Source organism: Aquila chrysaetos, chromosome 18, assembly GCF_900496995.4.
Source record: "Aquila chrysaetos chrysaetos chromosome 18, bAquChr1.4, whole genome shotgun sequence".
In the NCBI taxonomy this organism is placed as follows: Eukaryota; Metazoa; Chordata; class Aves; order Accipitriformes; family Accipitridae; genus Aquila; species Aquila chrysaetos.
In genome coordinates this window covers 4616810-4641446 of record NC_044021.1, presented here as the reverse complement: position 1 = coordinate 4641446, position 24637 = coordinate 4616810, and the positions used below count along the sequence as shown (strand labels likewise).

The window sequence follows — 24637 nt, the reverse complement described above, 5'->3', positions numbered from 1 at the left end:
CATGGAAAGCAAGGCTCTAGCTCCTCTTTTATACATGCAGTTAATGGTTTATGGTAAAATCTTCCTAGTTTGGCCTTCTGAGGGAAAAGTAAAAAAAAAATGAAGGATTTCTGAGAGACCTTGAGGGCATCTGCTAGGTGCAGCGAAAATATGCTGATTTTAAGTCAAAATGAAGCAGGTAGGGTGTGACAGCCACTGCACAAGCAAGGAAGATGACGGGGAGGGGGGGAACCCACAGCAAAAATACCGAGGGAACAAACAACCAGAACAAAGAGACTATTAACAGCAAATTATTTAGCGCTGAAAAACAGGCAGCAGCGCAAATTGTCATCACCTTGTAGAACGTAACGCAGGAAAAGACCCTTGCAACACCTTCAGGTGTCCGGGTACGCTGCAAACCGACGCGATGCGCCCGCCGGCAGCAAAGGCCCCTCCGCGCCGGAGCCCGCACGACGGTCCCCGCTTCAAAAACTCAGCTGGGCTTCAGGTCTTCATCCCTCCCTCCCCTCCGCTCGCCGCTCACGCCTGCGATGCGCGGAGGAGGAAAGGCAGGGAGAAGAGGACACGGAGCCCTCCCGGAGGTCCCCCGGTTAGGGGATGCGTTGGGGCTCTCCCGCGCTAGGCTCTGGGGCTCAAGGCCAGAATTCGGACGAGCCCCGCAGGTCTCGCTCGTCCCCCCGGCCCTCGCAGCGGCCGTGGCAAGGCACGCCGAGCTACGCGCCGTCCCCGGTGCAGGGCCGGATTGGAGCCCGAACGTAACGGCAAAGCGCAACCGGCTCCACGTCTTTTCCCGCGACCCCAGGGCCCGACGCGAGGTGCTGTTTCTTCGGCAGCTAAATGGCAGAACCGAAAGCAGAGCGGGGCTGTACCCACGCGGCTATTTTAGGTGTTAGGATGTCCTCAGCGATTCCTGGAGCGTGACTCAACATCCCCTCCCCTTCAGCCGGGGTTGGAGCCGGTGCTGCAGTTTGAGATGAATTCTTCCTTCGAATCCCAGAGAGGGGCCTCGAGACCTTCAGCAAAGCCCGGGCGGTAAGAGCTAAGATGTCTCTCATTTTTTTTCTAAACTTCAGACACATTTTGGTTTTGAAAAGGAAGCCCAAACTGTCCTTTCTCCAAGAACAAATATTTGCACAAAAATTGCGGCAAGCCAGCATTACAAAATGATCATACCCTCACATGACAGTCATTTCTATACTTGCCTGCATAGTCAATCATTTGTGGTTTATTTTTTGTGTGTTTGTGGTCCAGTGAACAGCCTGTCTGACCTTAACCACAAATATCTTCCCTATAACTTTCAGAAGCATGTTTGCTTAAGTAAGGACAATTAAAGGCATTTGAGATGCCCGATGGCATCTGCCTGGCCTCCCTCTGCCGACGCAAAAGGGCAGAAGTCTTCCTCGGGGACTGTCTCGTCCCTGCCAGCCTTCTGTAGATGTCTTGGATACCCTCGCGCATCTCTAATGGCATCCAGTACCTGTGTTTTGACAACTAAATTGAGTCTTCCGTCTAACACTCTTCCTGAAACTCCGGCTCTAATAAGGAGTAAACGTAGGCCTGCAAATGTGCCAGGAATCCACAAATGTGTGGATTCTTTCGCAGTGACAGGTCTCCCTGCAAACTGCTGCTCTACACTGCTATGATTTTCCCCAATATGAGTCTACATTTAAATTAATCTGCAAGGGTATTACAGGAAGAACACCTTATTAAAAAAAAGGCAGGCAGGCTGAGATTACGCAGCAAGGAGTAGTTATTGATGAGCCTAGAGAAGACCCAGAATATGTTTAAATATCAGCAGTATTGTTTCTACCTTTTATTCACGCAGTCTGCGCTAAAGGGGCAAATTGAGCAAAGCTCTTAAACGCATGAAGTACTGCAGCACCGTAGGCAAATTCCGTGGAGGAAATTAAGTGAAGTCCAGGACTGCTTCAAATAGTGTCTCAGTACACTAAGGTCAGCACAGTAATTCTGTATGCACCTTTTTTTTTTACATTTTTTTTTTCAGTTTAACGTGGGTGACTTCAAGGACCCGACCCTCTCGTAGCGCCGTAGTTCCCTCCTCCCGCTTTGCTTCCAGGCGTTGCCGATGCTCTGTGCCCTACAGAACAGCACCCCGAGCAGCCAAACTTGTCTGTTGGCCTCAGAAGGGAACGATAAGAAAAAAGACATGATTCCCCATCGTCTTAGCTCTATTTTTAACTTAGGTTGATAATGGCCTTGCTTTTCCTATTTTTGTCCAGGTTTCCCTAAAAACAATATTAAAGAAAGAGTTAAGTTCTTCAACACTCAAGTCTTGGTCCAGTTGTTCATTTAAGTGAGCGCATTTGGGGCATTTGTCTGAAAACCTGGGTGTACTTTGACATCCAGCCGTGAAGAGAATGGACTCATTTTTTCCAATCTTGGCAAGACGAGCGCTCTTAAATCAAAACAACTTAGTCATATTATGAAAGCTGAGACCCTTGCGAGTTTATATTCCTCGCTGTGTTTGGGTATTTGTGTGGGCCCAGGGCCAGAAGTAGGCAAAGGGTTTGAAGAAGCGGAGAAGGGACTTTGCGTTGCCAATTTGGATAGCATTTCTGCCTCCTCCAGATGAGTCTGGGAATCGCACCCCCCGCCACGAACTGCCACTTAGGGACGGTACAGTTTGTACCAAGTCTGTGTGCACTGGTCATGCTCTGGCTTCCAGGCATCTAAAGGAGATTAAATTTTGATGTCAAGCATCAGAGCCCATCGTTTGGATACTGCTGAACACCTGACTGAGCAGTCAACTGCCCTTATACAGCCTCTTGCATCTGAAATTATCACAACTGGCAGGCTCTCTTAAAAATTAATAAAGGGAAGCAGAGATGCTTAAACTCCTTTGGCTGAGCAGAGGCTACAGGCGAATTCTGGTGTTGATTACAAAGATGCAGCACAGCTGTCTTAAAGAAATCAAGAGGTTTCCTGATTTCCCCAATTCTCCCTGTAGATGAGAGGAGTGAGAGACACCTGAAAAAGCAGCGTGTCTCTGTGACCAGCTTCCCAACTTGCAGGAGTTTGAGGGAGCACAAAATGTTCCCCTTCCCCTGCTCTCTATTCTGAATACAGACACGCTTTTGTTGCAGCCTGCAGCAATAGGGCCTAAATATGCAGGGTACCGAGCCCCCAGCAAAATTTCAAGCACCTACTCCCATGAGAGTCAATAGCTGAGGATGTTAACTCCCAACAAGATTGGGCTTTCCACTCTGGAGCGTAAGGATTTTAGAAAAAAGGGTGCCAAACAATATTTAATTTGGAGGACCTTGAGCAACTCTGACTAACGGCATCGCAAGCAAGAAGTGAGCATGTGCTCTCTGTCAGGGATCGGCCGAGACAAATATCAAAATGTGAAAACAGCTGCTGACAAAAGGTCCGTGTAGCTGAACAGTCTGTCTGACAGTAGCCAAAAACCAGATGCCTAGAGAGAAGCACAAAAATAGAGCAAGCGTACTTTCCCAGCATAGCCTGCCAGCCTCCAACACTTTGTGCCTCAGGCGTTTCCCGAGCCAGAGGTTGTCTGTTGTATTTAATAGCTGCACACAGACTTCTGCTCCACAAGCTTGTCCAGTCTCTTCTTAAATGATGTGAACATTTAGCATCCACAACACCCTGTGGCAAGAGTCCAAGGCTTTAACACATGGCAAACAAGGAACTACTTTAATTTGCTACTGACCTATTACCTGCTGGCTTCACTTCATGCCCCCTAATTTTTTTTTTTTTTTTTTTTTTTTAACTAGTAGTCACGGTAAATATTCAGTCCCTTCAGCCCTTAAACCGTCCATGATTCCGTGACCTTTGTCATACCCATCATATCCCACCTTAGTTATCTCTTTTCCAGATGAAGCATCCCAGCCCACACTGTGACGCCAGGCACAGCAGCTGTCCTCGAACCTCTTCTGGTGCCCCCAGCACCCTGGCTTGGCAGGTCCCCCCCGTATTTGTTGACCCCACGGGAGGATTTCTTGTAGAAAAGCTGTGTCGATTCCTCCCTACTGCCATATATATCCATGTGCTCACTGTATGTAACCTTTATGATAGCTTTCAATTTACCCTTCAGCTTCACAGGACCATATTTGACTCCTGTGGGAGAAAATATCTTTTAAGCAAGAGATTACACACTGTCATTTGCAGTTCAGCTTTCAGCCCTGAATTCCTTTACTCTCTTTATTGGGTGTTTTGGTGCAATTTTCCCTTGCTTTTTGTTATTTTTTGGCAGGGGAAGGGAAGGCTGCTTTATCATGCTCTCAGATTTAACCTGCCAGAAGTTTATGAATTCCAAGGTTCAGGCTGCCAGGCCCTCTTGTGCCTTCATCAATTTGCCTTACAAAAAAGTAAACCAATGTTCAGAAATCAGAAACCCCTCCGATCTGAAGATAAGCCAGTCTCAGAGGTTTTGAATGAGTTTCTCCTACAGATGGTAAATACCAAGCCACTCTAAAAGACAATTATTTGAAAAAACCCAAACCAACAAAAACCTCACACACTCCCCCCGCCTTCTCTTTTTACAAAAATAAGCTGGTGGGTGAGCCTGGGGTCTCTTAACATGTGCCTGTGCTGCACCTTCAGCAACCTCTCCTCAGCTTATCGGGACACGGTCACCTCTGCCTTGTCACGGCTCCCTTCGCTGCTTCTGAGCAGACCCTGCACAGCGTAAACTCTTTGGAGAAAATCAGGCCCGTCCGGATGCCAGGAGAGCCCTTGCTGCAAAATGCACATTTCTAGAAGGAGACCTGACCCTTTTCTCCTCTCTCTATCCTCGGCTTCTGACAGGGCTCCGACAGCCCCTGCAGCATGGACGCCTCACCCGGCCACACCACACCAAGCAGACTTTCCACTCATTTGCAACTCCAGTGTCTAACAAATAGCATTTAAATTAAAAAAGTGACTCGAGCTGCCAAACACCTGACGTGAGGCCCTGCATGCCCCGGGACACCCCAGAGCCCCCTCCCAACCGGCCAGAGCTTCCCTCGCCCTCGGACCCAGCTCCACCGGGAAGGATGGCATTTCTTCTCCCTTTTCACTCGTGAGATGTTGACAGTGGGCTCCCTGCTTTAAGACTTCAGGTCCCCCTGCGCACAAAACCACGCAAACGTCGTGACGCCACGGCAGCGAGAACGTACTGTTGCAAAACCCTTCCCAGGTTTTCCGTTGCATCCCAGGTCCTTTCAGGCAGCTGTATTTCCAGGACATTCCTCTCCGTCCCGACAGATGAAGTGTCTCCTCGCTTGCTGGAGCTTTCCCTTCCTTCTGGGCTCTGGAGAACACAGCGGGTCCCACCACGGTGACACCGCCGCTCCCCTGCCAGTGTGAAAGGGAACTTTTTGTGGTGAGCGTATCTCAAGGGAAGGAAAAGGGAGAGGCAGCCACATCTCAGAGGGAACGCCGGCAAGGATTCAAGTTTCAGCAGCGAGAGGAGCCGTCAGCCCGAGCGGGGAGCTGGCAGCAGCGGAGGTGATACCTCCCGGCCAGATCCTGCTCAGAGAGGGCCCTTGGGACGGTTCCCCAGCGCGTCAGCTGGTGGGAGAGAGGGGGAAGGACAGGAGTTCGTGGGAGATTAAAAAGCAAACCACCGAAACTTACCTGTCACCTGGGGGACACATACAGAGAGAGAAAGTCTGGGTCATTTCTCTGCTGTGCGGGTACAGGAATACAACGCCAGAGAGAGAAAGCCCAGCCCGGTGCAGCCCGGCAGCGTCACTGCGTGATGACCTACTACGTTATGAAAACTCACCAGCAGCTCAGTCTTGTACTGGCAGTCGGTGAAAGCCGTTGTGGTTCATGACAGATGTATACCTGATTTTCTACTACGCTACTTTAACAAAGATGATTTTAATGATTTGGTTATGTGGACCCCCCCGCAGCTGATTCATCTTGTGTTTCTACATATCACTATAAGAACACGCATCGGAAAGCATCATATTTACCGACGTTCATGCATGGACTTCCCACCTCCACTGAGAAACGTGAGCAAGATTTGGCCACTGAGTGGTCACTGACTTGCAGTCAATCTCCTCAGTCCATCACCTGGACTGCCGGCCAAGTAACTGGCCTTACTCCTCCTGTTAATACCGAGCCACTCATCATTTGTATTATCCACGACTACGTAGGAGAACACGTCCGACACTCGCGGGAGCTTGGCTAACTCCCTGAGGGCAGAAGAGAAACAGAAAGGACATGGAGAAAAGGTTGCAGCTCTGCTACCTTCAGCAAAGCAGGTGCTGAAGTTAGAGTTTGCTCCTGTAATTGATGCCAAATAAAACAGACGGTGCTTCACGCAGCTGAGGAACGAATCGCTACAAAAGTACGGACACTACTGTGGATACCCATCCATTTTCAGAGCCCCAGCAGCCCGTCACACGAGATCTGAGCTCTGACAACTGTTAGGTGTCACACACGTCATGTGTTAGGCGATGCTGTTTCCATGCTGAAATGCAGGTAGCCGCTCTGCAGCGTCATGTCACAAAAGACGCATCAACAACCATAGTACCACGAGACACGTGACCATAGAGACATCAAACACAGTGTAATTCAAGTCCAGAAATAAAGCTCTATTCTTCAAAGTATTTTCACAGCACACAATAGACCAGGAACAGACAACTAGAGCAAGATTTGGGTGTCAGAAAAATGTAATTTGTTATTAATAAATATATAGAAATATTTCTTCAGTTGTCCTGATAAAGGCTTAGGATATATCCTTTATATGACAAGTGATAAAGATATGAAAACACTTGATAAGGCACATTATAAACAATAAATTAGCTACACTTTTTTTTTTTTATAGCTAGAAATCCAGTTTTTCTAAAGCTCTGATGTCTATCTGCTGAGGCAGTCATGTGAATGGAGTATATTCAAGAAGCAACGGAAACTTCTCAAGAATGGCCATTTACTTGATTTTAAAAAAATATTTTAGGAGCCATCAAAGACAGGCAATGCAACACAAAACTGTTAAAAATATTCATTCCTTTTGGCACAAATCATTCTTTGCATTCTCTCTCATCTTTTTAAGATGACTTTTTCCATCTCTACCATTTATGTGAGCTTGAGGCTACAGCATGCAATGTTTCTTTAAAAAACAAAGGAAAACTAATCTATTCTAACCCAAAGAACACAGTATCTTTAGTGCTAGACGGAACGGTTAAGATTTCTGTTCTGCATTAAGAGTGTCAGGGTCATTTATTAAAGCTCGTTTTTTTATTTTTTAAAAAGATCCCTCCTTCTGGTCCCTCTGGTGCCTGTTTAGTAACTTTTATATTTATAATGGCTTAATTTGACATATCTATGGCCAACTGGATTGTTGCACTCATAATATTTTTTTAAATTTGTATTAGCAGAGCCTACTTGGAAAAGATTTCCATTAACTAGTTTAAATCTCAGGCGCGCCTCTGTGATCATCCAGAGGACAAGGGAAAAATGACCTGATGTTTCTGTCCAGTTTTCACAGAAGACAAAAATAGAGGAAAAACCTGCTCTGAAGCATACAGCTGTACAGCAGGGGTGCATGAAAATAAACATCCCTCAGCTATTTTATGGAGAAAACTGATATAATCTGTTTAATAGCATGCAGTAATGCTGTTCAGTTAAATGTATTTTTGTTAAGCTAAGTTTGAATTCTGATGTCTACTGCCTGGCAGTAACTCAAACCTATTATAATTATGCCCTTTGACAGTCATCAAAAGGGCAAGAATTGGGCTCCACACTGACGCCTGCACCTTAGCAAAGCCAAACAGCTGGTGTTGCTGAAATACAGTCCCAAAGGAAGCATGCGTGTTACAGACCTACCTCGCGCAAAGGTGTAAAGGCAGGAACAAGACACCGAGGTCGACAACGTCTCAGGCCTCCGTATACCTTTGCTGGTAAAGGCAGGAGTTGTGCTTGTAAAGATTTTTCTGGCTTCACAAAATACAAAAAAGGGGTAGCTATTGGATGCATTAAATGCAAAATTACTATTTCATTTTTGAAAGGCTGTTTCAAATTTGCGGCATCCTCGCTGAAACAGTTTGTCAGCCTTTCTCACAGCCTTTGCCGAGGGAGTGTACTGTATTTACGTGATGTTCAGTTCCTTTTCTTCATGTTTCTGCTCCTGCCCCACACTTCCTTCTTCAGTACGTCGCACTTTCTCTGGCCCAACTCTCCGTGCTCCAGAAGTCACACAAATCCACCTCTCTTAACCCCAGCGCCAGTTTCTTTCCTGAAAATCATTCAATCTCTTCTCACCTCAGTCCCAGTCCCTCTTGCCCAGGAAATTTCCTTCACCCTTCTTCTTGTCCCAGTTCTCAAAACCCCATCTTTCAACCCTGCCCTGACTTTCCAGGCAGCTTCCATATAATTCAGGTCATTTCCTCCTTCACACTGCCAGAGTGATAAACGCCTCTTAGCTTTGCCAAATCTCAGCCTCACCAGACTACAAGCTCCAAAAGATCGGAGCGCGCCCCTTTTCTCCCCGGTCATGGAGTTGGAGATGTCCAAACACATGTAACGTAGCTAAATTTGGGTGAATTTTTAACTGGGAGATCAGTAAGACGCATCCTTGTCCCAAAGCTGACCTCCTGGCAAGGCTCACGCTTCCACTCCGAAGGCCTTAGAGGAGATGAAGAGCAATGAACCGTTTTCAAAGGAAAGGTCACCAGGAGTTTAACATGAGCGAAATGACATTTCCTCCTAGCTTTATTTACAGAACCAGATGAACCATTTCAACTAACATTTTCAAAGCCCAGCATGGGAAGTTTCAGCACGGATAGCTAAATTGACAAAATTATAAAAAACCGAGGGCAGGTTACTTTCCTGGGGAACACTGGGGGAAGAGGAGCCATGCACCAATTCTGTCAGAGAACTTTTCCCCTTTAAACTAACACTGGCAGCTGTGGGGCAGCCAGTCTGCAGTCCAAATGGTCACTGTATTTCTTTTTAATGAGAGTTTGGACCTGCTTCAAGCCTAGTGCTATAATTAGGTCTTTTACTAGCTTTTTAATTTTCCAGTTCAAAGGCTAGAAGTTTTCAGAAACCACGTAAGCCACTACTGAAGGTTACAGGCTGGACCACGGTTCTGAGTCCAAGACATCCAACAGAAGCTGTTTTGCATTTTGCAGGAAGCCAGATGAGCATAGCTCAAAAAGGCAAAAGTGTTGCACTTCGCATCAACCTCATGCTGCTAAAGGGGAAAATACAATTCCACTTTTTAAGGAAGCCAAGGGGATGAGAAGGACGAACACCTAGATACAGCGCTTTAGCTATAATCACAGTGCATGGTCGTTTAGATGCACCTCTTCTAAGGGACCTCTCTCTGCAGAACACAAGTTATTCCAAAGACATAAACAACATGCCAGCCTGACTGATGTGATTCATCGCTGCTTGCTTTGAAGAGATCACCACATGCTATTGCAGAGCAGAAGAAGCCTCAGTGCCTGTGCCCCATTTTTATGGTTCAAGAATCAACAATGTTTTCACTCAGGAAATTTATAGTCTTTGCCAATCCCAAAGTGGAACAAAGACACATCAGTCACATATCGCAACCCTTCCAGCAAACTCGGCTCCACACACACTATTTCAGTTTCTTTTCTGGTTGTGTCATTTTGCAAGTAGACACAAGAAAAAGGTTAAAAGTCAAAACAGGCAAGCTGTATCAATAAGTTAAATTCAAATTTTCTTGCAATAAGTAGCAGTCTCGGAGTGCCAACTCTGATCATGTAAGACTATATACTTAAAAATGTTTGGCTTAGAAAAATTACCTTTATTCATTTTCCACCAGTGCCCCCCAGAGTGGGTTTTTTAGAGCATTCAAAAGGCAACACTGCACTAGTAAGTGCTCTACCTTTTCAGTCATTCCATTTTACTCTTCACATCAAATATGTTAACTTGTCTTTAAACCAATGCAGAGGCCCTCCTGAAATTTTTATACATGTGTTTTTTTATATACTGTTTTTTCTTTTAATTACACTTCCAGTTACAGATTTTGTTTCAGGGTCAAGAAGAACCACATGAGGAAAATCAAATTTTAAAGAGACCGATAGGCAAGGTCATAATCTATAACATTTTTTTTTTCCTTTTTTACTAGTCATCCACCTACCTGATGTGCTGATGTGCTCATTCACCTACCTACCTTTCAAGAAAAGTTTTACAAGTATTTAATCTTTTCTTTTTCACCAGAAGTTAGTCAATTAGTGCAAATGACGATGCACGCTCATCAGTTACCAATATATTGCTTTATTTCTTGGTAGCAAATTAAGGCTTTATAGTGAGATTTGTACAGTACAGGCCAATTTAAACATTAGAAACCTTAAAAACCACGTAGCACTATTCACTCAATTTAGCATAGCCAGAAAAGTAGCTTTTTTTTTTTTTTTTTAATAAACAGTTAAATGTTACTAATGAGGCCTTATATTTCATGAGTGCAAATGGCTCAAAATCCCACCATCCTCAGGAATGGGCTTAACATTTAACTATACTCAGGGCCATTTTGAGATAAAGGATAAACAGAGAGTATAGCTGGCTCGGATAAAATATACTGTACTACTTGCTGGAGAAGAATCTCTAATTTTAAAAATACAGAAAGGAAAACCAAAGTGATATTAACTGGCCAAAGGATGGTATCACCCCCTATTAGTCACTGACCAGTAATAGTAGCAATGACAAATTCATTTTCCATGGCCCTCTTTGCTTTAGTACAACCTGATTTATAATTCAGAGCTGATGACATCCTGTACGTTAAGAAACTCAAAACTGGTGGAACATACATAAGTTACAGGAATTTTTGCAGCAGTAGGACAAGTTCCCTCTGCAGGGACATGTCCAAACCATTGCTTTTTTGTAATTTGAGAGAGCATTGCTACAAGTATTTCCTCAGCAGTTATGTATTTTTCTTGAGCATATGGATTTTCACTTCATATCAATGATTTTATTAGTGTTGTCTGGAGATGATGGAACTACTGCTTATGAAAACCAGACACGGTGCTTCCCTTCTTATGTTCTCTACTGAGACATTTATAGCGTTTGAGCTGAACGTATGAATTCACCTGTCAGTCAGGCGCAGGGGGGCTGCCTGAAAATATCATCACCCCTAACGTGTCTGGCTCTCAGATCTGAGCATTACATGTGAAAATGCAGAGAAACTGCTGCCAGAAAATAACCATGAAATGACCACACGCTCTGGGGAAGGAGGCAATAAGATGGAGGAACCTCCAAATCACTCTTGCTCTTGCATGAGCAAGAGTGACCATGAGACTACAAGGGGCTCCCAGTGTCAGAGGGCAATGCTGGTGTTTTAATTCCTTGTTGAACAGCAGTTGTTTCTCCAGCCTAAGGGAACACACACAAACAAGGTTTCACAAAATCTAAATCTAATGTGAATAACACTCTAAGCCCCTCTGCCCCCAGGGGTGTTATCTAACATCTTTGAAGTCTCGAGATCAGCCATCTGCCCTTTGAACTGGAAGGCTACAGAAAAGGGTCGGGTTTCTATGTATATTAAGGCACATACTGAATTTACCTCAACGCACGTGCCTGGTTTGCTCAGGGAGTGTCAACTGCAGTGGTGCCACGGCTGCTGAAGAGATACAGTGAAGGAACAAAGACAGACCTTCTGGTGACAGCCGCGCAGCACAGCAGTTGGGACTGTCCCGTGCAAGCTGCTCCACGACGCCTCAGAGAGTCCCCGGTGTACTTACAGTGCTATCTCAGCTTGTTGCAGAATTACAGCAGCTTCTCAGGCTGATTTGCTGGCTTTTCCCTTTGCCAAGCCACCAATATCTCATCTGTTTTCCTTCACTCAGGTGAATATAACACTGCTTATCAGACCCAGAAGTCCCTATCTGCTACCAGATGGTGGTACTACACATGCAGGAGAGGGTGGATTTAGAAATGAAGGCAAATAGTGATGATGCACGAGTGACCTGGAGGTGGGCCTTCCAAGAGAATCCATGCATGGGCACAATCTCCAGATTCACTCAGCAGAGTGCTCGGCAACGGCCAGCAGGTCTTATTCCGCTTCAATCAAGTATGTTTAAGAACATTACCCAGTATTTCCTGAGGGATTACAATGGATGACTACCAAAGAGAAACTACTTGGAGACAAGGGGATGCTTTATCAGCCGTATTGGAAGAAGTTGGGGAACACAGACACATATTGCATAGTCAGCTTCATGAGCACAGCTGGAGTTCAGATGTATTTGACACAGCTTAGTAGCATTTCCAAAGGAGGGATTATGTGCTATTTCCTTTGGAGGTAGCTACTGTAGCCTGGGACAAGATCATGGCTGTTATGGAAATAGCACCCCACTGGGGATGCTGAGCACTCATTGCTTTTGCATTAAGGCAGCCTCTCCACGGAGACCCACCGCACCTTAAAAAGTGATCATACAAAAAGGAAACGAAAAAGTCCTCGAGAAACTCCCCTCACCCACAACATACAAGAAAAGCTGACTCCCGTGAGCTATAGAAAAGACAGCATTACTGAATATGGGAGCGTGTGTTTATACATCAGTGTTTTTAATACTGCATTGTAAGAACAGGCGTGGGGTGTCCTTTCAGAAGAAGGCAGGGTTGGTGTGCTCTATAATACAGCGCTTGCAATGTCGTTTGACAAATCGCAGAGCATCCACAGAGACATCGCAGTCCTGCACATTCAACATCTGCAGGTCAAAACAGTTGGCAGCTACAATCTGCAGGCCCTGCCCGGTGATGCTCTCACATGATTTCAGGCTCAGGCGCTTCAGGTTGAAGCAGTTGAGGGCTAGAAACTCCAGGCCGGTGTCTGAGACCAGAGGGCACTTGCCGATATCTAGCGATTTGAGTTTTGTGCAATTTTTGGCGAGGTACTCCACACCGTGGTCCGTGATGCCCTCGCAGCCCCGCGCGTTGAGGTAGCGCAGCTTGCTGCAGTATTTGGCTATGTAACGGATACCCACGTCTGTGATCCGGCCGCAGTGAGCGATGCTAAGGTATCGGAGGCGCGACTCCAGCTTGGCGATCTCCCGCATGCCGAAGTCACTGACAAAGCGACAGTCGCTCACACTCAGTTCCTTAATGGACGTGCAGTAAATCATCAGGTAGCGGAGACCCTCGTCGGTGATGCGGACGCAGCGGCGCAGGTACAGGTGGGTCAGTTGAGTGCAGTGAGCGGCAATGGTGTGCAGTCCTTCGTCCTCCAGGACGAAGCAGTCTGTCATGTCCAAGTAGCGAATGGAGATTTGTTTCCCGTGTAAAGGAGACAGCTTGATGGAGGCTTCACGAGTCAAACTGATGCATGTTACTTTGGAGCAGCCTAAGTGGAAAAACACAGTGAATTTAAGCAAGCGGTGAAAACAAATCACACAGCAAGACCAGAAAGGTGGGTATGAAATTGCATGCTGGATGTGATGAAAATATCTTCACGTTGCAAGAGCAGAATCGTCCTGACTGACTAGTTTGGATTTGCTGTGATGTGTCCCTACACCAGAGGAAATAATAAACTCCACTGGAGTCAGTGAGGTTGCTTTGGGATTTTGAGCACCAGCAAAGCGACAGACCAATTTTGTCCATATCCCAAACGTAAAATGATGATCCTAGGTTTATCTAGGGACAGTCCATGATCTCTTAGTGCAATATAAACCCAGTGACAATTTGAGAAAGTGGTACTACATGACACCCAACACAGCTTTTTGATCAGAGGCAGTCTCATTGCTGACTGGCTGAGTTTGTAAACCAACATCAGAGGCTCTTTCACCATCCAACCCCATTATAAAAAAGACAAACCCCACCCACCCTCCAAAAAGCATTTGCAGAACAGATGTGAATCCAGCCCCAAGCCTGCAATGTGGGAAGGATGCAAAACTATGGGAAGACTGTGTGCTTGCAGAAGGGTGGAGATTGGGGTAACCTAAGGAGACTGGGGAGAGTCAGCAGGAGCCAACAGACTGGTAAGGGCACGGGAGGACACGGACAGACACGGAAAAGGACTGTTTCAAGTGAGAAAGTCTGACTGTGAATGGAGGTAACTAGACTAGAGGAGAAACACCAGACCTTGCAAGGAAAGATAGAGAGCTAGATTAAAGGGAAAAACACGCTCACAGACTTCCCCCATTTTTGACCTCCACTCTGTGCATGGTGGTAAATGAAAGCTTTTTTGGAAAGTGCTGTTTCTTCTGCACTGCAAACTGGCAGTCTCGGGCTTCTGAAGGGAAATTCTTATCTGTGCCAAGTTCAGCTGGGCACATTGCATTAGCATAGCTAGAAACAGCTGCAAGGAAGAAGGGAGGGTCTACCTGTTAGTGATAAAGGCCCAACAGTTTTAGCTGTAAATGTCCAAGACAAATTCTGCAGCTTATGCCTAAAGAGGTGCCCTCAGGTAGGGAAAAAAAGAGCTTTTCTGTATTGCTGAAACACTGGCCAGTGGGGATGAAGTGACCCGTGAAAAGCCAGAAAAGTTAGGATGACGACCTTAGAGCTCCATGTATCAGAAGTTCTGCACAAATCCTGTAGACTGGAAGTAAAGAGCATGACAAGGTATGGAGACCACCTCAAAAACTTGAATGACTCAAACCCATAAAACGTGATACAACAGGCTTAGTGGAAGGTATGAATATGCTTCAGTTCTTAAAAACAAAAAGGAAAAAAATTCCCTTGAGGTAACCCAGTGGGCTCACACAAATGCTGTAAGAAGCATGGGATATGGACTTGAAACAGTTTGCCACCTGCAATTAGATTTCTACATTCATAATTTGAATTTGCAGCTGGGTCTTTAATTTAGGCTTCAAATTTATTTGAACAGATGCAAATTTTGCCTTAGGCTTCACACAATGAAACAGGCAAATTGTCCACAGGTCATACAGAAGCTCTGGGACCTTGAAGCAAAGCACTTTGTTCAATGAACAACACTTTCTTAAAACTGAATGCTGCAATTTCCTCTTCAGACTGCATTGCAGATCCATCTATGTTATGGTGCAATCTTTGGAAATACGTTTGCCTTCAAATAAGTACTACATACACGCTCAATAATGCAAAGTGGTTTTTCTAAAGGGAAGCAGTACAATATGAATGGTGTAAAAATTTCACCTCTAATATGTTCTTTGGAGTAGGTGATACAAAATGCACCATAGGAGTCCTCATCCTTGAGCTGGGTTTCCACGGAAGAAGCTGGCACCCAGGCAGAGTTCTGCTGGACCTGACGTAGCTGTCGCTAGAGCGTTTGCCTGAGGAGGCTGCTGCATTAAGGACTCAGTCTGGATATTTTACACGCTGACCAGAATTCAATTTTAAAATCTGGCTAAGTGAGAATGAAGGGTCCACGAGGCCGAGGAGAACGTTCTGTCTGCTGAGGATCCAAGAAGGGGGAATGCTTTAATGACCTCAGTTAGAAAGCGAATGGGTCAGAAGTCTCACAGCAGGGTTGGAGTCACTTACATCAGTGTGTGATCACTGTTTTGACAAGCTCAGCGTTGCCTTGTCTAGTTACTTTGGCTACACTGTAAAATATTTCATGGGAAGGATATTCAAAATGGTTTCACCAGAAAAAGAGTCCGTGTTGATATAGAACTGCCTGATTTTTAGGCAAAATGACAGGTTCCTGGGTCTGCAACAATTTTTCTGTCCTAAATAATAAAAAATGTAAAAACAAAGCTCTTGTAACAGGATTTTCCATAAAGTAGAATATAACTGATTTTTAGAAGGGAGGGGAAACTTCCAAACAGATTGAAAAAAATGTTGGCTAGCGTGTTAGATAATAACTTGCAGTCAAGCTCAACCAACTTCTAGAGATATCTCAGACCTGCCCACAAAGTGGATGCTGAGAGTGACAGAACTTACATTGTGGAAAACTCTTAAAAGTTAATACGAACATCTGGTTTTGACATTAAAGATTTTGGTACGTTATTGCTGCCGAGTAACCATCCAAGGGGGAGAGGGATTCAACTAGATGTACAACTGTGAACTGGGTTTTAATTAACTAGCTACAAGTATAGCGTTATCCCCTAGCACATGTACCCAACTTCTCTTGCTCAGTATGAAACCAAACCGGTGAACCACTTCAGTCCTGAGAATTGCTTGAGTGTGTAGGTGCAAGCCTTGTCCTAACTACAGACAGAAGGAGGGGAAAACAGAATCCTGCTTCCAAAACATCTTCCAAAATTACCCACACCAGAATGAAAAAAGTGGACTCAAAACAAGACCCCAGAGATCAATCATCCTCAATTCATATGCAGGCACGTGCAGCAAATGCCATGCCTGAACCCAAGCACCCTGACTTCTAAGCGTGTTCAAAACCAGGATTTTTCCCTCACCTGCTCCAAAAAGGAAGGACAACTTAGAAAAATGTGAGATTAAAATTACTTTCCTGTCCTGTTGATGAGACAAAATTCAAGGAAGACAGGTATTTTACTTGCCCTCTACACACTTTAGACCAAACTGATGACCTCTTAGGGACAGACACCATCTGAAAGTAAGAGGCTTGGGGAAACCAAAAATGAAGACAGACCCCAAAAGAACCTACTTCGAGACTTGGTATCATCTTTTCATTTTCCCTGCTTTTGAAAAAGCTGCCTTCGGTCTATAGCATATCTATCAGTAGGAGCTGTGGACCAAAGCATTTTCAGCCACCTACAAGCCCCCAAGTGCACTCAGGGTGTCAGCTAACGGACTGGTGTGCCAGGGCAGTTCACCGTCAGCTCAGCAATTCTACTTGTCCCCTCTCTCCAGGCTCAGGATACTTGAGCCACTCAACTCTTGATACTACCCTGGAGGATGCAGTAAGAAAAGCATAAATATGCCAGGGATACAGCCAGCCTTCAAAGTGATATGTAGCTCTAGGTCCAAATCACACAGGCACATAATATTTTCTCCTGGTGTTGGAGATGTTTCAACCTGAATGTGTGGTTAGCAATCCAGAACTAATGTCAGTATGTACCAAAAATAAGTAATTCATACGCAAGGTCATTGCAAAAAGACTCCATGGGACAGGACTCCCACGGAGTTCCTCAGAGACTCCTTATCACCTGGCGGTTTCAGACAGCAATCACAAAAAGTGAATAATTCTGATTTGTCGCTATTTGTTTTGATGCCTTCCATGACATTCTGCCATCCTAGGAATATTAGGTGAAAGAGTTGGATAAATCAGTTAAAAAAATAAAAGGCAGAAAAAAGAAAGCAAATCAGTGTACAACAGATAGGCAGCCTTGGAAAAATCAGTTTATCTGGGTACCAGTGACTCGATAGCATTGCTTCCTATCCCTACTTCGTCCTGCTTGTTGCCATTAGTACCCCTGTGTCCTGGTTTCAACTGGGATAGAGTTAATTTTCTTCCTGGTAGCTGGTACAGTGTGTTTTGGATTTAGTGTGAGAACAATGTTGATAACATGCTGATGTTTTAGTCATTGCTAAGTAGTGTTTATCCTAAATTAAGAATTTTTCAGTTTCCCATGCTCTGCCAGCAGCAGGTGCATAAGAAGCTGCAAGGGAGCACGGCCAGGAGAGCTGACCCGAACCAGGCAAAGGGATATTCCATACCACAGACCGTCATGCTCAGTATAGAAACTGGGGGGACTTGGCCAGGAGGGGGGGATCACTGCTCGAACATCGGTCAGCGGGTAGTGAGCAATTGCATTGTGCATCACTTGTCTTTTCTTGGGTTTTATTTCTCTCTTTTATTTTGTGGTGGTATTTCTTATCATTACAATTATTATTCTTATGATTTTTTTAAATTATTGTTATTATTATATTTTATTTTTCCTTTAGTTATTAAACTGTTCTTATCTCAACCCATGAGTTTTACTTCTTTTTTCAACTCTCCTCCCCATCCCATTGGGTAGCGGGGAGTGAGTGAGTGGCTGTGTGGTGCCTAGTTGCTGGCTGGGGTTAAACCATGACACCCTGCAATGGCAAATCTGTCTGGCTGATTAATAACAAGATTAGAGTGATAACAAGTGAGACCACAAATAAGTACTGAATGTTAAATTTACTTCAGTGCTCTGCTTGGCTGCATCCTTTCCATTATGTGCCAACCTATTTGCAGAGAGGAAATTCTGTGTGGTTGCCCTTGGGAAAAAACCATCTTGTTTCCCCAGAACACGTCTGAGGAAAATTGTCTAAAACATTTCTGCTGATCTAAACAGCTGCAGCAATACATTGTAACTGGGTGAAAGGAAAAAGCAGAAAGCCACTAAGCAAATTTATACACTACTAAAAATAAAAAAAGCAAGCTAGCTAAGTCTTATGAAAATAGCAATGGAAACAAGGGGATGATGAAGTTTAGCTAGGGATGACAATTGATATTTATACCCAGACAAAAGCCTAGCACTGATTCTGAGCTCCTCCTCAAAACACTTATCAGACTACAGATATATACATTACATATGTAATCTACATATAAATTATATATATATATATATATATGGAGAAGATAAAACAAATTTTGCTGAAGTAACCAACCTTCACCATACGATGTAGCACTGACTGCAAAATGGGCCATTGTAAGGGTCCTTTGTGCAAAAATCTATAAAAAGTATTCATGCTCTTTGAACGGGCCATCTCTGCTAACTCGTCTCCATTGGAGGAGGCCCGGCCACTCAAGAGGTGCTGCTGGCATTTGGGGCATTGAGATTCTAGCAGTGCCTGTCTCACCAGTACTGTGTTGGGAGACTGGCGTTCCTACTTCGAAAGACAACACAGAAAGAGGAGGTGTGCAGTTGTGGGGCCAGGGGTTTGACAAGCACGAGGCTTTTAGAATCAGAGGCATCCGTACTGAAATATTTCCCGTTACCTGACACATCCAGGTGTTCCAGGTTTGGGCACAGTGACACGACATCAAAGACCGCCTCATTGGAGATGTTGTAACAGCCAGACACCTCCAGCCTCCTCAGTTCTGGACAGCACTGGGCAATGGTGTAGAGTCCTCTGTCTGTGAGCCGCCTGCAGCCACTAACAATTACCGTCTCCAACATGAGACATACGTTGGGTGTATCCTGACAAAGCCTCCGGGTCAGCACTTTAAGAGCCCTGTCTACGTTGATTGTCTCGCCAGTCAGGCGAATAGTCCTCCAAAGTCGCGGGTCCCAGGCAAGGTTGTACCAGCGGCGGCACACACGGGCACAGCGGCACAGCTGGTTGGTGGGCAGGAAGGAGAATATCTGGATCATGGAGTGGTCGGGCAGCCGGTCTATGTTGGCCTGCTCCTTCTGGTGCTTGGACGCCAGCCGGATGAGGGGATGAGTGAGACGGGTTGGAGGCGGCGAGTGGACCATGGCAACAGTTTCCCCAGTGACTGAGGATGAAGACGTCGACGACCCTCTGCCATTCTGGAAACCGGGGGAATTCGGTGGAAATATTAATGCTGGACTGGGTGTGCTGAGCGTCCGCATGCTCAGGTCGGAGTCTGGAAGACAAAACACATGGTTTCAGTAAGCGGTGGGCGGACACAGCGCTCTCTGCGCAGCACAGCACCCCGCTAGCCTGTTTGTTAATGGAGCATGATGGGCTTTGGGGTTTGTTGGGGGTTAAGCAGTCATTTTCACCAGTGAGAGTGAGGAAACACGTATTTCAAAATCTGTCTCAGAGCATACTCTGAAAGCACTGGTCACTTTAGTGGTGGGTACGTGACAGAGATGCGCGGTCAAAGCCATGCTAGCAAAGGAGGGACTGCAGGTCTGAGCCCTGTAATGAAGAGGAGATGGCAGTGAAGTCCAGGGATTTTAATTCTTTATAGTCTCAACTAAACACTGCAAGAAATGAGTACATTTGAGTTGCAGGCTTTTTTGACAGAGTAATTGCCCATAACCTTGGCACTACCTAGGCAGCTCTGAGCTGTTAGGGGAGGAATACTGTGGTCCTTCACCTCTCAGCTCCTTCAGCCATTCAGTGGGCGGCCAAAGAAGAGCTCACAAGGCAAATGCTACTTCCTTCAGCAGACCTGGGCAGTGCTTATTCTCATTGTGTCATTAAAGAAGTTCATTTTTCATTCACGCAAACTGGGACTCAGCAGTTCAATCAGGAGCCCAGTGACTAGTTCTTGAAGGGGGGTTGGCTGTGCCTCTTCATATGTATGCAGAAATCACTCCTTCCCAATGGACTAAAGTGAACTTCAGCTGGATTTGAAAAAACAAGCCCAGAAAAGTAAGTGACGAAGAAACAGCATGCCTGGAAACTTGTTACAGAGCTGTTGCACAACATTTACACACTCTTTTTGGTAGGGCTAACTGTCACACTGGAAGCAGCCAACCCAAAAAACCCCACACAAAACAATTTGCTACTTCTTTACCTCTTTATTTCACTTTACTGGCAAAAAGCAGGCATAAAAATAAAGGGCCTCTGCTACCAAGAAAGATTGCCTTTGCTGTAAGATTATTTCAACTGTGCTGACATTGCTGCCTACGAGTCATTTCCACTCCCGCTCCCCGCTCTCCAAGCAAAGCAAGTAAAAGACTGAAGATAACTAGGATATAATTTTGATGGTCAAGCAAATGCCACGGGCAATACATTTAGAGACCCTGAGATATTTCAGCAGTACACTACACAAGATCTAACCAGTGTATGAGAGATGAATGCTGCTGCTGAGCACACTCCTTCCATCTCCGACCTCTCAGCATTGATCTCAACAGAAATTCTTTATGAAGGAAAGCACCATCCAGAGATGAAAACAGGAACCACAATTTAGTGCCCAGTAGAATAACAAATATCACGAATAGAGTAAGAACAGTAGTTTTAGAGCACCAAGCTTTCCTCCACATCAGATCTTCTGCTATCACTTCAGTGTTCAGACGTGTCAGGGAAGCGTGCAAAGCCATCTCCTTAAGTAGCACTGACTCTACAGCTCTGTGACTGTGACAGCACAGATATGGGCTAAGCAGGGTAGGGCCAGAAATGCATTTAACAAACCCGCCCCAATCTGGGTTTAGGCAGAGTTTTTAAATTAAGTACATTTTAGATGAATTTAATCAGTGTATTACACATGTAGGAAAAACCTACACTACCCAGCTCCTTCCCTCTTCTTCTGTATCTTGTTTTACTTAGACAGAAACGCAGTATTTCAGCAAGTGACAGGAAAAATATTTTCTTCAAGGCTTCTGAGTCTGTGCTACGGCTATGTGGACCTAACCCAGGGATTGGTGTATTTTTGAGCAAGAACCGTATCTTAACACAGGGTGGGTTTTGCAGACACTCTGCTCCCCTTTGAGACCTCCTAATACCCTTCTGGCAGCTATTGCAAATAATTGCATCGAGGAGTGTTATTTGGAAAGCGTCTGGTATACTCCAGTACTTTAAAAATGAGATTTACAGCTGGAGAGAAAAAAACCCCAAAACACCAGCAGCAGCCAGGCTCCTGCAGACAAGCACTGACTCCACAGACCACTCAGGCAACAGTGCCCTAGATTAATTTTTGCAAGGACTTACCATACGTTTGACCTCCCTCACATTGCCACCAAAACCAATGACAGTGCCTGAAGTTAAACATGTGTGGAAGATGTGGCAGACTTGGAGCCTTTACTTTTTGCTCTTTTCTAGAGATTTTAAGACACGGATGCTTCCAGTATAAAAGAATACACATTTTTTCAAGTGCTGGATGTATCTTCCACTATGACATATATTTGGTATTGTGAATTCTTCTCTTTTCCTTTTACTTTTTCATTTGCTTTGGGCTTTTTGGTTGGTTGTTTGGTGTTTGGTTGGTTTTTACACAAACCAGCACAAAAAGGGAAAACAAAATGATATAAATAAACTCGCAGAACAAACACTTGTTTCTACACCACAAAATAGACGGAACTAAAATCAAAAGCAAGAAGTTTCATTTTTTAACATCTGCTATGAACAATTTTTAGTACTGTGGAAATGATTACCTCCTGTAAGACAGTCTCCCAGCGTATTTTGAAAACATACATTTTTAGACAGTTATTGTTGAAAACACCTGAAAATCTCTGCAGAGTTACATTCTTCCCCACTCTCCATTCCTACTAAGTATAAAAAAGCATTTAATACTCAATGATTCTCCCCTCCTCCCTTGGTGATCAAAGCACCAAGCTAATATGGCTAATCTCTACTCCTTTTGGATCAAAAGTGGCATTCCTTCATCACTCCTGGGCACCCTGTGAATAATCAATACCTTAGACATTCCGGGTGCGTAATAAGTTACCAAAATGTGTTTTTTAACTTAGACCTAGAGCTAAAAAAGGTTTGACCTTCTGTTTTATGGGTATGCTCCGTGCTTGCTTCGTGCTCTCTTAATTCTCGCATTAGTATAGCAGTTCCAGATGTGCATCCTGTATTTCCTTTACCTTCAATCCTGAAGGTGCATCATGTGAAACTTGCTCCCTCCACCTTTGGGGCATGGACTTCCAAATACATACACATACATACACATGCACGCTGTCTCCCCACCCCAAAGTATTTTGGAAAAAGACCGTAGTGTTGTCATTATGTTTAAACAAGAGACTCGAGAGAGCATTACTGGTCTGCTGAGCCTGTAATGCAATATGCTCTCAGACAGGAATTTTGCTGGTAGCTCAGCTGAACTCTGTACAGAGGTATTCCCACTTACTGTTCGTTGTACACCCCTAAGGGGAAAAGAAAAAAAATAGCAGGTGAGTCCAGGAGCTTTTTGCCAGTAAAAACTTGGAAAGCTTTTTGCTAGCATTTAAAGCTTCAGCAAAACACTTGGTCTACTGTAGATTTTCCAGGCTTTTCAAGTATTGTTGGGAGGGGCTTCCTATAGCACTATCTGAGCCTCTAAGGGTTTCCTTCAGATTTTGCTCTTCACCATTTACTGAGTGCTAGCTAACAGGCTGAGTCAGTCTGAGACAGGGCACCTTATTGACAGCGTGACATTCCTAAACACAACCCTGCAAGTGCAAATGAAGTTGCTGGTTGCAGTTCTCAATATGCATCTTTACACGTGCATGCCCTACACAAGCATTTCCTTCCTAAAAACCCCAATTGTTTACAAGCCTGAAATGCAGTTTTACATTTTGGTGATCTTAGAATGTAAAAAACAAATTACAGAGTAGCCCTGTGCTTGCCTCCCTACAACCTCTTTTGCCCCTTTCCCTCCCTGACTACCAATCTTCTGTGCAAGATGCTTTTTATTAAAGCTTTGTTCGGGCTCTGAAAATTGTTTGTTGATGTAAGAGAAAATTTCTTAACAATCCTTAAAGAAATCTCAAAAGATGCGTGCCAGAAACAGAACTATAAAAGCTGACACAGAGGGAGAAAATGCACTGGAGGGAGTTTTCTTATTCCATTAGGAATCTGGTTTATTTCAAAGGATTTTTTTTTTTTTCCCCAGTTTGTTTCCCAATTAATACATACATCTGGGGGAAAAGAGCCTTTAAATATATATGATTTAAACCAAGATCTAGTCTCTGTTCCTTCTGGCATTGACAACAATATGCAGTCTCCAATTTCAGAACCAGAGAGAGAAAACGATGTTGTATTTTCATTAGTCCAGCGATGTACACTAACATGGGACACTTGATGTCTGGACCCTGGCATGGACTTTTTAAGATTGAACCATTTTCCATGCTTAAAGTGCAACTCCATTCAACTGCACTTTCCACTATGGTATTGCGGGTGTGCCTTCTTTAAAGTGAATCCCTATAACGAGCTCCTCAAGTTAACAAAATTAAAATTAAAATTTTGGTAAATATCAAACTTCAGATTCTTATCTGACAACTAAAAAGAATCCTTTGTGTTGATCCGCTGTCACCACTGAGGTTTTTAGCAAAACTAAGGCAAGAGTTAAACCAAACTATGCTCAGGCTCTGCAAAGTCAGTATAGCTGAGAAAAATAAAAAGCAATTGGCATTTTTGTTAAAATGTTAGATGCAAAATAATGTGTGCAAGAAGCATTTATGCATAGTACAGAAATGTCACTTACTTAGCATCTCTTCAGTAACAGTGTTGCACAGATATTACATATTTTACTAAGTGCAATATGGGTACAGACCATATATTTTTACCACAATACCATCAACTTCATGCATGCCAAGGAAGTACTCCTTTTACAGAGACTGGGGAAAGTGGGAGCTTAATGGTTGTAGCAGCTACAGGCTACCGTGCAAAGGGGAACAGAAGCAGCTGACAGGCTTCTACAGGGGGAACATTGCAGGCTGATTCAAGGAAAGCCTTGTGAATTTGACAGACAGATGTCAAAAATGGCTGTGTGCCCTTAGAGGAGATAAGGAAAAGGAGTTAGCTAGGACAGCAGGCTGCAACCGGGCCATTTGCTTTCTAAGGCCCCGGGCACTGACGAAGTCCCAGAAAACGCCTTACCTACAAAAGAGCGTCTTCCACATCGCAAACATCCTCAGGCGTTTCTCTCAGGCTGACCTACCCTACCATCTCAGTTCCTCCCAGCTCCAGGAGGCTGGGAGGAATCGGAGAGCCCATGATAGCAAAGAGGCAGCTGGAACAAAACTCACCGTGCAACCTTGCGTGGGGCTGCAGTGGTCAAGTATGCCAGAGGGAAAGGGTTGCTCGGCGCAGAAACCTGCATGATTTTGCAACCTTTTACAATCAAGAATGTACAGAATGAGAAACGGAGTTGGATGAGCTCTCTCGTCTCTCTCCAAGTACACCAAGTACACTTAAACCATCTCCTAAGTGCGTGTCTGCCCTGTTCTTAATTTCCAGGGACAGCTATTACTCAGTTCACTGAGGTGCCTGTTCCAGT

The 24637-nt window shown here is 44.6% G+C and overlaps 1 protein-coding gene across 9 annotated transcripts in view; it reads right to left on the bottom strand.

Moving 5' to 3' along the window:
- Nucleotides 1-10198: 10198 nt before the first annotated feature.
- The window catches only part of FBXL7 (F-box and leucine rich repeat protein 7), a 217314-nt gene continuing 202875 nt past the window's right edge, over nucleotides 10199-24637 (bottom strand). For 8 of the 9 annotated variants that reach the window (XM_030042038.1, XM_030042036.2, XM_030042037.2 and 5 more), the window contains 2 exons: nucleotides 18740-19351; nucleotides 10199-13273 (listed from right to left, as the gene is read on the bottom strand). In XM_030042038.1, coding sequence (XP_029897898.1) covers nucleotides 12537-13273; nucleotides 18740-19337 — 1335 coding nt within the window. In that variant the 5' untranslated portion in view covers nucleotides 19338-19351 and the 3' untranslated portion in view covers nucleotides 10199-12536. Of the gene's footprint in view, nucleotides 13274-18739; nucleotides 19352-19490; nucleotides 19630-19764; nucleotides 19842-24637 lie in introns of those variants that run through there. The other variant, XM_030042039.2, reaches the window with a different exon arrangement.